Raw genomic sequence first — 13,691 nt, 5'->3', positions numbered from 1 at the left:
TAATATGGCTCTGCACCACATCCTACAACATCTTGAATCTCCAAGGACCTATGCAAGGGTCCTTTTTATAGACTTCAGCTCGGCAATCAATACTATCATTCCAGATATTCTTCTAACTAAACTGATTCAGCTAGCCGTGCCTGACCACACTGGTAAGTGGATCATAAGCTTACTAACAGACAGGAAGCAGCAGGTGAAGCTAGGCAAAATCACACCAGATACCTCTATAATTAGCACAGCCCCCCCTACCAGGGCTGTGTGCTGTCTTCACTTCTCGCTCTATACCAATGACTGCATCTCAAAGGATCCCTCTGTTAAAAGTACTGAAGTTTGCAGATGATACAATTGTGATTGGTCTCATTTGAGACAATGACAAATCTGCATACATACAGGAAGTTGAACAACTAGCCTTGTGGTGTGGCCAGAACAATCCTGAACTGAACATAGTCAAAACTGTAGAAATGATAGTAGGTTTTAGCTTAGTAGGTTTTAGTTTAAGCCCTCCTACTCTACCATCTCTTACAATACTGTACCACACCGTATCAACAGTAGAAACCTTCACGTTTCTAGCTTCTATAATATCTCAAGACTTAAAATGGACACCTAACGTCAAAAATGTGATAAAAAAGCACAACAAAAAATGTTCTTCCTGTGCCAACTCACAATGCTCAGACTGCCCAAAAAGCTGCTGATACAGTTCTACAAAGGAATTATTGAGTCTGTCATTTGCACCTCTGTAACTGTCTGGTTTGGCACTGCAACCAAACAAGACAGACACAGACTTCAGTGGATAGTTAGAACTGCAGAGAAAACAATTGCTACCAGCCTGCCTTCCCTTGAGACCTGTATACTGCACGAGTCAGAAAGAGGGCTGTGAAAATATTTACAGACCCCTCACATCCTGGACGTAAACTGTTTCAACGTCCTTCCTCAAGATGACGCTAAAGGGCCTTGCACGCCAGAACAACTAGACGTAAGGACAGTTTTTTTCCCCCCATGCCATCACTCTGCTAAACAACTAATCTCCACAACACTGTCAAAGTTCCTAGTAGGGTTGTATTACTATTATCCTTCTCATTTTTCCTATTTTCTATTTCTTTATCTTCTTATGACTATAACTTTGCTGCTTGTATCTTACAATTTATATTCACTGTTTTATTTAGTATCCTAATATGATTTATTTATGTGTCGTGTGTGTGGGTTTCTTGGTTAACAAGCTCATTAGCTTCTTTAAAAAAAAAACTCTAATTCGGTTTTATCCTAAATATGATGGTGGGGAGAGGAATATATTCTTGTGCAGGAAGCCAAAATAATTCTCTAAGGCAAAAAGATATTACAATTCTAGAAAATAAAATGTTTTCGTCCCAGGATATTAAGTTGTGAAAAACCTGTGCCATGCAATGAAGTTAGTTCTCAACTCATCAACATTTCTTTCAGGATTAGATTACACAATACACCTTACAGTACCACATTTTAAAAAAAAAAACCAGTATAATACGTTATACAGTTCTTCTGAATGGATGCATTTCCAGGCAACACCCACTACTAAGGTTGAAGCATAAAGAGGGATAATTAATTTTATTTTCTTTAAAAATGCCTTTTTGCCCAAATAGCAAAAATACTTTATATAAGAAATGGGATAGTAGGTACAGCTTCAAGGGAGATATTTTCAAGGATAAAAAGCACAACGAGTTAAACTGAAATTTATTTTATACCTGCAGTGCAATTTGATCTGGATTGCAGTTTCTTTTTATTCATCATCTCAATAGTTTGCACATAATTTAAAACACATATGTAGATTGGTTTTTAGGTAATATTTGTTGGATAGCTGCTGATTTTGAAACAGTTCTCCAAGAATAAGGAAAAATAATTATCCCAGCCAAGAGCTATTTCCTTCTTTTTTAAAAAATATGCTTATAGTAATATACACTGATACATACACTGATATTTATACAAAGATGATTAGGGGTTGTTGTTGTTAGTTGCAAAGTCATGTCCGACCCCTCGTGACCCGATGGACAATGTTCCTCCAGGCCTTCCTGTCCTCTACCGTCTTCTGGAGTCCATTTAAGCTCACGCCTACTGCTTCACTGACTCCATCCAGCCACCTCATTCTGTTGTCCCCTTCTTCTCTTGTCTTCAACCTTTCCCAGCATTAGGCTCTTCTCCAGTGAGTCCTTCCTTCTCACAAGCTGGCCAAAGTATTTGAGTTTCAACTTCAGGATCTGGCCTCCTAAAGAGCAGTCAGGGTTGATCTCCTCTAGGACTGACCGGTTTGATCACCTTGCAGTCCAAGGGACTCGCAGGAGTCTTCTCCAGCACCATAGTTCAAAGGCTTCAATTCTTTGGTGCTCAGCCTTTCTGATGGTCCAACTTTCACAGCCATACATTGCAACTGGGAGGACCATAGCCTTGACTATACACACTTTTGTTGGCAGGGTGATGTCTCTGCTTTTTAGTGTGCTGTCTAGATTTGCCATGGCTTTCCTCCCCAGGAGCAAGTGTCTTTTAATTTCTTGGCTGCAGTCCCTGTCTGCGGTGATCTTGGAGCCCAGGAAAATAAAATCTGTCACTACCTCCATTTCTTCCCCATCTATTTGCCAGGAATTGAGAGGGCCGGATGCCATGATAAGATGGTCTGGTACTCCCATCTCTTTAAGAACTTGCCACAGTTTGTTGTGATCCACACAATCAAATGCTTTAGCATAGTCAATGAAGCAGAAGTAGATGTTTTTCTGGAACTCCCTAGCTTTCTCCATTATCCAGCGTATGTTGGCAATTTGATCTCTAGTTCCTCTGCCTCTTCAAAATCCTGCATGTACTTCTGGTAGTTCGCGATCCAAATACTGCTGGAGTCTAGCTTGTAGGATTTTAAGCATAACTTTACTAGCATGAGAAATGAGTGCAATGGTGCGATAGTTTGAACATACTGTTCTGTACCAGCCTGCTACCGGCCCTGCAACAAAAGCAGGGACGACCCCTTTACAAACGGCAAGAGGCTGGAATAACGTCTGCCACATTTATTACTACAAAAACAAACAAGACACGAACCAAGATACAGGAGCTTTGAAACACTATCCGAGCGGTTGCTTTCAGCAAACCAGCCCTCCCCACACATTCCCTTTATAAAGAGTTCAGGGCGTGGCTTCTCTCTCCCTCCTTCCGAGAAGCCCCATTGCCTTCCTCTGTTTACTCCTACTTGACTGCCTCCTGCGTCGGGCATCCTTGAACAGGGCCAGCTGTGGGTCATCTTCATCCACACTGTCAGGCTCACACAGCTGGGTCTCCATGGTGACCAAGTGGGAGGGGCCTGCCTGAGGGCAATCATCAGCAAGATCTTCAACCCCCTCAGCAAGGTCTTCAACACCCCCCTCCTCCTCTGAGTCGTCCGACCCAACTGCCGAACCCACAGGCTGACCCTGAATCACAACACATTCTTTGGCACTGCCTTTCTTTGGAATTGGAATGTAAACTGATCTTTTCTAATCCTGTGGCCACTGTTGAGTTTTCCAAATTTGCTGGCAAATTGAGTGTAGCACTTTTACTGCATTGTCTTTTAAGATTTTGAATACTGGAATACTGTCACCCCCACTAGCTTTGTTGTTGCTCAGCTTTCCTAAGGCCTATTTCACTTCACATTCTAGGATGTCTGGCTCAAGGTCAGTGACCATCTCATCGTGGTTATCAGGGACATTAAGCTCATTCTTGTATAGTTCTGTGTAATTTTGCCACCTTAATCTCTTCTGCCTCTGTTAGGTCACTGCCATTTTGGTCCTTTATCATGCCCATTTTTTATGAAACGTTCCCTTCATCTCTCCAGTTTTCTTGAAGAGATCTCTGGTCCTCCCTATTCTATTGTTTTCTTCTATTTCTTTAAGAAGGCATTCTTATCTCTTCTACCTATTCTCTGGAATTCTGCATTCAGTTGGGCCCTTGCCTTATGCTTCCCTCCTGTCCTCAGCTATTTGGAAAGCCCTAATAAGCAGGCATATACATAGAATGAAGGCTATTGCTAAGCACATTGATTTGTGCTTTAGATTGTAAGCTGCCCTGAGTCTTCGGAGAAGGGCAGGATATAAATGGGATTTTAAAAAAAAGCTTCCTCAGATAGCAATTTTGCTTTCTTGCATTTCTTTTTCTTTGGGATGGTTTTAGTTGCTACTTCTTCTACAATGTTGCGAACCTCTGTCCATAGTTCTTCAGGCACTCTGTCTATCAGATCTAATTCCTTAAATCTATTTGTCACCTCTACTGTATATTCATCAGGGATATGATTTAGTTCATACCTGAGTGGCCTAGTGCTTTTCCCTATTTCTTCAGTTTAAGCCTAAATTTTGCAATGAGAAGCTCATGGTCTGAGCCACAGTCAGCTCCTGGTCTTGTTTTTACTGACTGTATAGAGCTTCTCCATCTTTGGCTGCAGAGCACATAGTCAATCTGATTTGTGTGTTGACCGTCTGGTGATGTCCATGTGTACAGCCGTCTCTTGGGTTGTTGGAAAAGAGTGTTTGCTATGACCATCGTATTCTCTTGACAAAATTCTATCAGCCTGTGCCCTGCTTCATTTTTTACTCCAAGGCCAAACTTGCCTGTTATTCCGGTTATCTTTTGGCTTCTTACTTTAGCATTCCAATCCCCCATGATGATAAGGACATCATTTTTTGGTGTTAGTTCTATATGGTGCTGGAGGGCTTCATAGAACCGGTCAGTTTCATCCTCTTCAGCACCGGTGGTTGGGGCATAGACTTGGACTACTGTGATATTGAATGGTTTGCCTTGGATTCGAATTGAGATTATTCTGTCATTTGGGGAGTTTTTAGAGTTTTTATTGATATGAAGGCTACTCCATTTCTTCTGAGGGATTCTTGCCCGCAGTAGTATACCTGATGGTCATCTGAATTAAATTCACCCATTCCTGTCCATTTTAGTTTGCTGATTCCTAAGATGTCAATGTTCAATCTTGTCATCTCTTGTTTCACCATGTCCAGCTTTCCTTGATTCATGGATCTTACATTCCAGGTCCCTATGGAGAAAAAATCTTTACAGCATCGGACTTTCTTTTTGCCACCAGACACATCCACAGCTAAGCGTCCTTTTGGCTTTGGCCCAGTCGCTCCATTCTTTCTGGCGCTACTAGTACTAGCCCTCTGCTCTTCCCCAATAGCATATTGGACGCTTTCTGACCTGAGGGGCTCATCTTCCAGCGTCATATCTTTTATCCTTTTGTTACTGTCCATCGGGTTTTCATGGCAAAGTTACTGGAGTGGGTTGCCATTTCCTTCTCCATTGGATCACGTTTTGTCAGAACTCTCTGCTATGACCTGTCCATCTTGGGTGTCCCTGCACAGCATAGCTCATAGCTTCACTGAATTATGCAAGCCCCTTCACCACGACAAGGCAGTAACCCATGAAGGGGATGATTAGGGGACTGGAGGCTAAAACATATAAGGAACGGTTACTGGAATTGGCTATGTCTAGTTTAATGAGAGAAGGATGTGGGGGGACATGATAGCAGTGTTCCAATATCTCAGGGGCTGCCACAAACAAGGAGGAGTCAAGCTATTCTCCAAAGCGCCTGAGGGCAGGACAAGAAGCAACAGATGAAAACTAGTCAAGGAGAGAAGCAACCTAGAACTAAGGAGAAACTTCCTGATAGTTAGAACAATTAACCAGTGGAACAACCTGCCTCCAGAAGTGGTGAATGCTCCAACACTGGAAGTCTTTAAGAAGAGACTGGACAGCCATTTATCTGAAATGGTATAGGGTTTCCTGCCTGAGCAGGGGGTTGGACTAGATGACTTCAAAGGTCCCTTCCAACTTCTTTATTATTATTATGTAAAAATGCAGATGCATATAGTAATTTCACCACAGTGCTGTATTTAATACACAGAAATAAATATAGCAAAGTATGGGATGAAGAATTAATTTTATAAGTACATGCTTTGCAAGTATATACATAATATACATGCATTTACAAATATATATTTTTCCTCTGATTTTACCATGTTGCAGTAATAAAAATCTCAAATTTATACTAACATTCAGCTTCTGTAGACCAGAAAAGATAACATTTCATTCACTTTGAGATATACAGTAAGTACATAGTAAATACTAATGTAGGACTACCCAAATAATTTATTTGGCCCAATTTTGTAAACAAATTTTGCATCAACTCATACTTCTTTATATCAGAAGTTATAATTTCCTACTTAAGAAACAAATAAAATGTATGATATAAACATACTCAAAAATATAGATATGTGTGTTTCTAATAGGAGAAATTGTTTTTTAAAAAAAAACCCTGCTTCCTTTAGAAGAAAATACAACACATTTGGTGTAACTTTTACCTTTCACTCATGCGCAATGCTTAACGTCTGCAAAAATAGAGAAATCAAGCAAAATGATCATAAATAAGTGATTAATTAGAATAACACAATACAGATTAAGGAAATTGAGGGTATAATTAATTAATTAATACAGATTGAGCAGCTGTGGTGGCACAGTGATTAGAATGCAGTATTGCAGGTTAATTCTGCCGGCTGCCAGGAGTTTCATCCTGACAGGTCTCAAGGTTGACTCAGCCTTCCATCCTTCCAAGGTCAGTAAAATGAGAACCCAGATTGTTGGGGGCAATAGGCTGATTCTGTAAACTGCTTAGAGGGGGCTGTGAAGCACTTTGAAGGGGTATAGAAGTCTACTGTAAGTGCTATCACTATTGCTAATCCCTTTTGTATTAATCAAATCTGGGAGACTAACACAGTTTTTGGCTGTGCACTATCCGTGCCTCCCTTAAATTTGTTCTGGATTATCCCTGATCCTTTTGAGCATTATGCGGATGTGCGAGGAGTTGCAGAGCAATTTATTCTGCCAAAAATTTCTGATCCACTGGCTGAGTATCCATTATCAACATAGGCATAATAATGACATTTACTATATTTTCAATTCATTGTACAATTAGCAGGTATCATTTCCTTTGTAAGAAACAGCTACATCTCAATTTACAACCATTCATTTAGTGACTATTCTAAGTTGCAACAACACTGAAATAAGTGACTCAGGAGCACTATACCATACCCGCAGTCGCATAATCAAAATTCAAGGGTTTGAGAGTCAGCATGAATTTACAAAGGTTGCAGCATCCTGGGATCTGCAACCTTCATATTTCGCTTCCAACAAGCAAAATCAATAGAGAAAGCTGAATAACAACTGCAGTGATTCACTTAACAGCAAGCAAAAAAAAAAGTTTGTAAAACCAGGTATGACTCACTTAATAGCCACCTTGATTAGCAGTAGAAATTCAGGTCCCAGTTATGATCAGAAGGATTACCTCTAGGAGTTTTGATTAGATTTGACTAAATCTTAAGCGGAAAAAAAGTGAGATGATTTGGACTGAATCTGCTATCATGAGAAGGAAACTAGGTTTGCCTTGAATTGGCTCTGTTCCAGTTCAGAATTTCAGCAAGGTTCCAGCCTTGAGTTACATCTTTGATTATACTAATCAACTTGCTTTCTTGCCCCTTTAATATGGGGTGGGGAAGTAGGGTAGCTTTCATTTTATGCCATGGTGGGGAGGGGAGAGGAAAGGGAGCAATGGAAATTACTAGATTTTATTGATGGTCAGCTCTTCCTTCAATGCAGTGATCCGAGTGATTAATATACCAGAACCAGCAAAATCAGAAGGGACGCGGTGGCTCAGTGGGTTAGGACACTGAGCTTGTCGATCAGAAGGTCGGCAGTTTGGTGGATCAAATCCCAAGTGCCGTGTAGCAGAGTGAGCGCCTGTTACTCGTCCCAGCTTCTGCCCACCTAGCAGTTCGAAAGCACGTAAAAATGCAAGTAGAAAAATAGGGACCACTACGGTGGGAAGGTAACAGCGTTCCGTGCTAGTCATGCCGGTCACATGACCACGGAGACGTCCTCGGACAAGCGCTGGCTCTTCGGCTTTGAAACGGAGATGAGCACCGGCCCCTAGAGTCAGAAACGACTAGCACGCGTGTGCGGGGGAACCTACCTTTACCTTTACTTACCAGCAAAATCACAAGTGACTATAATGATTTGCTACAGTATGAATAGATATTACTACATTCTAATTACTAGATTATTGCTTTCTAAAATTGTATTAATTATTTGAAAATTTATTCAATTCTCTATAAGCAAATAATTTACCCATGTTTCCCCAAAAATAAGACCGGGTCTTTTTTTCTTTCTTTTTTTTTCCTTTTTTTTTTTTTTGGCCTCCAAAAGAGGCACCAGATCTTATTTTCAGGAGAAGTCTTACTCAACTTCATCAGTCCCATCCAGCCGCTCCACTTCTTCTGGGGCCAAAGGAGCAGCTTCATTCTACAGCTGCATCTCGGCCTGCATTTAGCAGTCAGGCCTTTCTGGAAGGCCTATGCAGCCGAGTACTGAGCTATGGATTCAAACCATAGCTCGGTCCTTGGCTGCAGAGGACTTGCAGAACCAAGCTATGATGGTATGACTGAGAAATGCAGGCCTGGCTGTAGAAGACACCTCAGAAGAAGTGGGCCAGCGAGGAAAGGCCTGGCTGCAAGGTAAGTGGGTGCAGGGAGCGTGGGACAGATCCACCCTCCCACCCTAGCTTGATTTTTGAGTGTGTGCCTCACCCCAAAACTAGGGCTTATTTTTAGGATAGGGCTTATATTATCCCCACCCCCAAAATCAAGCTAGGGGTTATTTTGGGGATAGGCCTTACTTTCAGGGAAACACAGTAGTACTAGTTTAATCAGTAGTGAATTTTTAAATTTCCATCCCAACATTTCCCCAAATCAGTTCTATTGCATTCAGATTTTTGAAGGAGAATCATTTTTCCCTACAATGTTCTTCCCTTTTTTATAAAGTACTTTTGTCAGTGTGTCTGAAATATGACATGTCATTCACCACTGAAATTCATCTACAAATTTTATCAAAGTTTGAAGGAATCAAAGTTCAAGCATATTTTTTTAAAAAATCAAAACTTAAATAAAAGTTGCTGTACTTGAAAATTCTAATTCTTCTTTCAGAAATTTAAGGGAAATTTGATAGGCTTAGATCCAGGTCCAGAAAATAGGGTTGAATTGTTTCAAATTAAATAAGGGGATATCCAAGGCAAGCTTGCAGAATTGAGTCTGTGCACACCTGTCTTATAAAGTACAGGGAGGGAGGGGGAGAGGGAGAGAGAGGGAGAGGGAGAGAGATGAATATAGATAGATATAGGTATAATACAGCCAACATTTCAGAATGTTGTTAACATATATGAGTGTCAAAAACATGTTCATCTTCCAAAATGTAACTGAAAATAAAGAGTGAATCAGTGTGGAACTTTCTGAGAATAAAACAAGTATTTATTTATTTATTTATTTATTTATTTATTTATTTGGATTTATATACCGCCCCTCTCCGAAGGGACTCAGAGTACATAGGTTGGGGGGGTTGCTAATTTATAAGTGAGAGACAAACTGTATATTGTCTATTCAATTCCTGCCATGAAAATAGATATCAGTATCTTGCCTTATTGATAGGACTATGTGAATCATCTCAAAATTCATTATAAATTATAGATTAATTATTTATTGTTAATATCATTAATTATTATTGCCATCCTAAATCTGTCCACTGCAGGATAAAGGTCTCTTTGTTGCAGGTGATGGACCATAATCTACCAGGCTAATCTGATGTGGATTGATAGATAAATGAACAGACACACACACACACACAAACACACACACACACACACACACAGAGAGAGAGAGAGAGAGAGAGAGAGAGAGAGAGAACACAATGTCTGCTCTAACTTTAATGCTATATGGCCCATTCCCATTTATATGACATTAACTTTAGTGAACTGAATAGAGCTTCTGATTGGACATGTATAAAATTTCAGTGTTAATAATGCAAATTACTATTTCTCCTTTTTCCCCCAATTGCAGACTGCAACCCATTTGCCCTATTGAAGGCCGATTTGGAATCCATGGGCAAGATGAAATCCCACTCAGAGCTCTACAGTTTAAGCGTGGATTGTTGCATGAATTCCGAAAGGGTAATGCCAGCAAAGAGCAAATTCGACTTCACAGTTTGGTCCAGCAAATCCCCAAGGCCATAATCATTGGAGTAAGGAAAGGAGGAACTCGAGCACTACTAGAAATGCTAAATCTTCATCCAGCAGTGGTCAAAGCCTCTCAAGAAATTCACTTCTTTGACAACGATGAGAACTATGCCAAGGGCATTGAGTGGTATAGGAAAAAAATGCCATTTTCATATCCTCATCAAATAACCATTGAGAAAAGCCCTGCATACTTTATCACAGAGGAGGTCCCTGAAAGGATTTATAAAATGAACTCATCCATCAAATTACTGATCATTGTCAGGGAACCCACAACAAGAGCTATTTCTGATTACACTCAGGTGCTGGAGGGAAAGGAAAGAAAGAATAAAACCTACTACAAATTTGAAAAGTTGGCCATTGATCCTAACACCTGTGAGGTGAACACTAAATACAAGGCAGTAAGAACCAGCATCTACACCAAGCATCTGGAGAGATGGTTAAAATACTTTCCCATAGAGCAGTTTCATATTGTTGATGGTGATCGTCTCATTACAGAACCGCTGCCAGAACTCCAGCTGGTAGAAAAGTTCTTAAATCTTCCTCCAAGGATAAGTCAATATAATTTGTATTTCAATGCCACCAGAGGGTTTTACTGCTTGCGATTTAACATTGTCTTTAACAAGTGCCTGGCGGGAAGCAAAGGACGCATTCATCCAGAGGTAGATGCCTCTGTCATTACCAAATTGCGCAAGTTCTTTCACCCTTTCAATCAGAAATTTTACCAGATCACAGGGAGGACATTTAACTGGCCCTAAGATAAACTTCCTACAACACTGTGTGTTGCACCTGGAGATATGCAACCGTATCTCTATTAGAGTATATAAAAAAATATGCACTTTTCATAATCTCAGTTATCAAAGTAATCTTTTTTTTTCATGCGTACTTGTACATATGCAGTGTGTGACCAAATATAAGATGGGATCAATTTTTCTACAGAACATGTGTAACATGGAATTTACTCTCTGCATAATTGCATCATTTTATGCTGTACAATTAAATGAGAAAATGTCATTTAAAGAAATTAACTCAGCTACTCAGTTCAAAGGGTCAGCACTCTATTTGCTCCATAAAATTTAATATTAAATGTGGCTGGAGAGAGGGCAGAATATTGCTTTAAAATTCATTGCGATTCTAATTCACTGCAATTAGAATTCATTTTTGAAAAATCTGCAATGCAATATTGTATTTCTAAATATTGTTTAGAAATATTATATTTCTATTATAACATATTTCTAAAAGAATATTGGCCCTTTAAAAAGAATACTTTTATGCTGCAGGCTTGTATTGGCTTATCACTGCACCCTAGGAAACCTCTATTTTGGTAACAAGAAGAGGCCAATAACATTTTTATGAACAATTCTCACTACTTCCATGAATTGGGGTGGGGAAAATTATGCCGATTAAATGGATGAAAAGCCAGTATAGGTTTGCTGTATGATTATACCCTATATGATGCTAAGTTCTTTTGAAAAATATTTTCCTAGTGTTGAAAAGAAACTTTCTCATGCAATCAACATAGTTTCAAATTTCCTGTGGTGAGTTTGCACTATTGTTTTTAATTGTATGGATCATCTTGGCACTTAGAGCATGTCAATCATGTGTCAAAACAGAAGTCTTTTTTCTCCCTTCTATGCTTGTATGTTGACAAAAATTTGATGTACATATTGTATATTGTTTGTAAATACTGGTTTCACACTAAGTAATTCTATTTTGTAAACTAAATATGGCTATTTAATTTATTGTGAAAATTAAATTTATTGTGGTATTTAAAATGGAATGGATTAAAATTGCTATATGTGCAATTTGCTTTTTGTTTTTCTTCAGTGGATGTCTGATGATCCTATGATGTCTCATTATCTCAAACAGCAAGCTTTTGATTGAAACAATTCACAAGTTCAGCTGGAGTCAAGGTCTGAGTAACTTGATTGAGTAATATTCAAAGATATGCAAATCCACCATTAAGTTGGTAATCCATAATGACTGCATTGTTGTCAGGTATATTTTTAGCTGTGTCTGTAAAAAGAAGACTGTATACTATGCAAAAACATCAAACAAGTATCATTAGTTCTGCAGCTGTAAGAGCATTACAAATGGAAGGCTACCAAAAATGTTTTTAAAATGTTATTATTCCTATAATAAGATGATGGTGCTTATATGGAACTTTTCTGCTTCCATGAATCATATCCATAGGTGCAAGTGGAGGCTTATGTTTAAGGCAATTTATTATAACAGTTTAAGAAACTGGATTTTGATGAGAGCGCTGCCTAAGATGAATTGGAAAACTCATTGTATTTACTGAAGCTCAGGGTTTCATCATCAAATCACATTCATTCCAATTCTTCAAGGTTTTTTCCACTGATTTCACTAGAAAACTAGGTTAAAATAGACTTACAATGAAGTAAAGATGAGTGAAATCACTAAGACATAGGGTCTATGGTTTTTTTAAAAAGGCTCATTGGGGGGGTTGATTCTATGGGAATGAAGAAAGAAGGATCTGATGCACTTAAAGGAATGGAAATGTCACTGGGTAATGGTTGCAAAAAATAGCAACCCCATTTGGCATGGCTACATGTTAACAATTTAAGCCTTTTGCATTTGTGCGTATTCCTCACATGTACATAAGCTAAGTAAAATACACAGAAGTTCCAAAAGTAGTTTGTAACTACTGCATACTCTAGTAGAGGAAAATAACATTTCAAGAATACTTGAGCTATTAGGTTTTCTTTAGATTATCACCACTGTGTTCATAACATCAAGAAAAGCAAAGAATGTAAATGCAAATCAAGTTTAATTTAACTGATTTGTAAAGTGTAAAGTATTTCAGAGAAAGAAACGGGTAATTTTCTATGTGTCTATATGCAACTGATCTCTAGGCAATGAGAAACTAATGGAAGTTATTCTTTTAACCTAAAATTAGATGTAATGTACATGTTAAAATACATTTTAATTCAAATCAATCAACTCAGTTAATGAACTGAATAATCATCTCAGTTAATTCACAGAGAATCACATGCAACTGAGGATTGTTAAGAGGGAACTGCCAGAGGAGCTGATGTGATTCCAATCTTCAAGCAGAGGAAAAAAGTAGATCCAGGAAATTACAGACAAATCAGCTTAACATCAACATCTTGGAAAATCTTGGAAAAGAAAACCAAGCAGCAGATTTGTGAGCGTCTAGAAATGACCAGAAGCCAATATGGGTGTATTTAAAAAAAATACTACATCAGACAAATTTTATTGCCTTCTTTGATAAAGTGACTAAATTAATGGATCAGGAAAATAGCAATAGCACTTTTCACTTACATACTGCTTCACAGTGCTTTGCACCCCTCTCCAAACGGTTTACAGAGTCAGCGTATTGCCCCCAACAATCTGGGTCCTCATTTTACTGACCTCGGAAGGACTGAAGTCTGAGTCAACCTTGAGCCACTCAGAATTGAATTCCTGGAGTGAGCAGTGAGTTAGCCTGCAATACTGCATTCTAACCACTGCACCACCATGGCTCTTATCTATGTTAACTATATCCAAATGCTGTGGATATAATTTACTTGGACTTCAGAACAGCATTTGATAAAATAGACCACAGTCT

At 39.0% G+C, this 13,691-nt stretch overlaps 1 protein-coding gene across 1 annotated transcript in view; it reads left to right on the top strand.

Moving 5' to 3' along the window:
* HS3ST5 (heparan sulfate-glucosamine 3-sulfotransferase 5) overlaps positions 1-11,816 on the top strand; it is a 159,338-nt gene extending 147,522 nt beyond the window's left edge. The window contains exon 4 of the mRNA XM_083349802.1: positions 9,927-11,816. Within this exon, the coding sequence (XP_083205928.1) occupies positions 9,927-10,857 (931 nt within the window). The 3' untranslated portion in view covers positions 10,858-11,816. The remainder of the gene's footprint in view (positions 1-9,926) is intronic.
* The last annotated feature ends 1,875 nt before the right edge of the window (positions 11,817-13,691 follow it).

Source organism: Vipera ursinii (assembly GCF_947247035.1).
Source record: "Vipera ursinii genome assembly, chromosome: 1".
Taxonomy (NCBI): Eukaryota; Metazoa; Chordata; class Lepidosauria; order Squamata; family Viperidae; genus Vipera; species Vipera ursinii.
The sequence above is the reverse complement of the archived record's forward strand: the minus strand, read 5'-3'. Positions and strand labels throughout refer to the sequence as shown.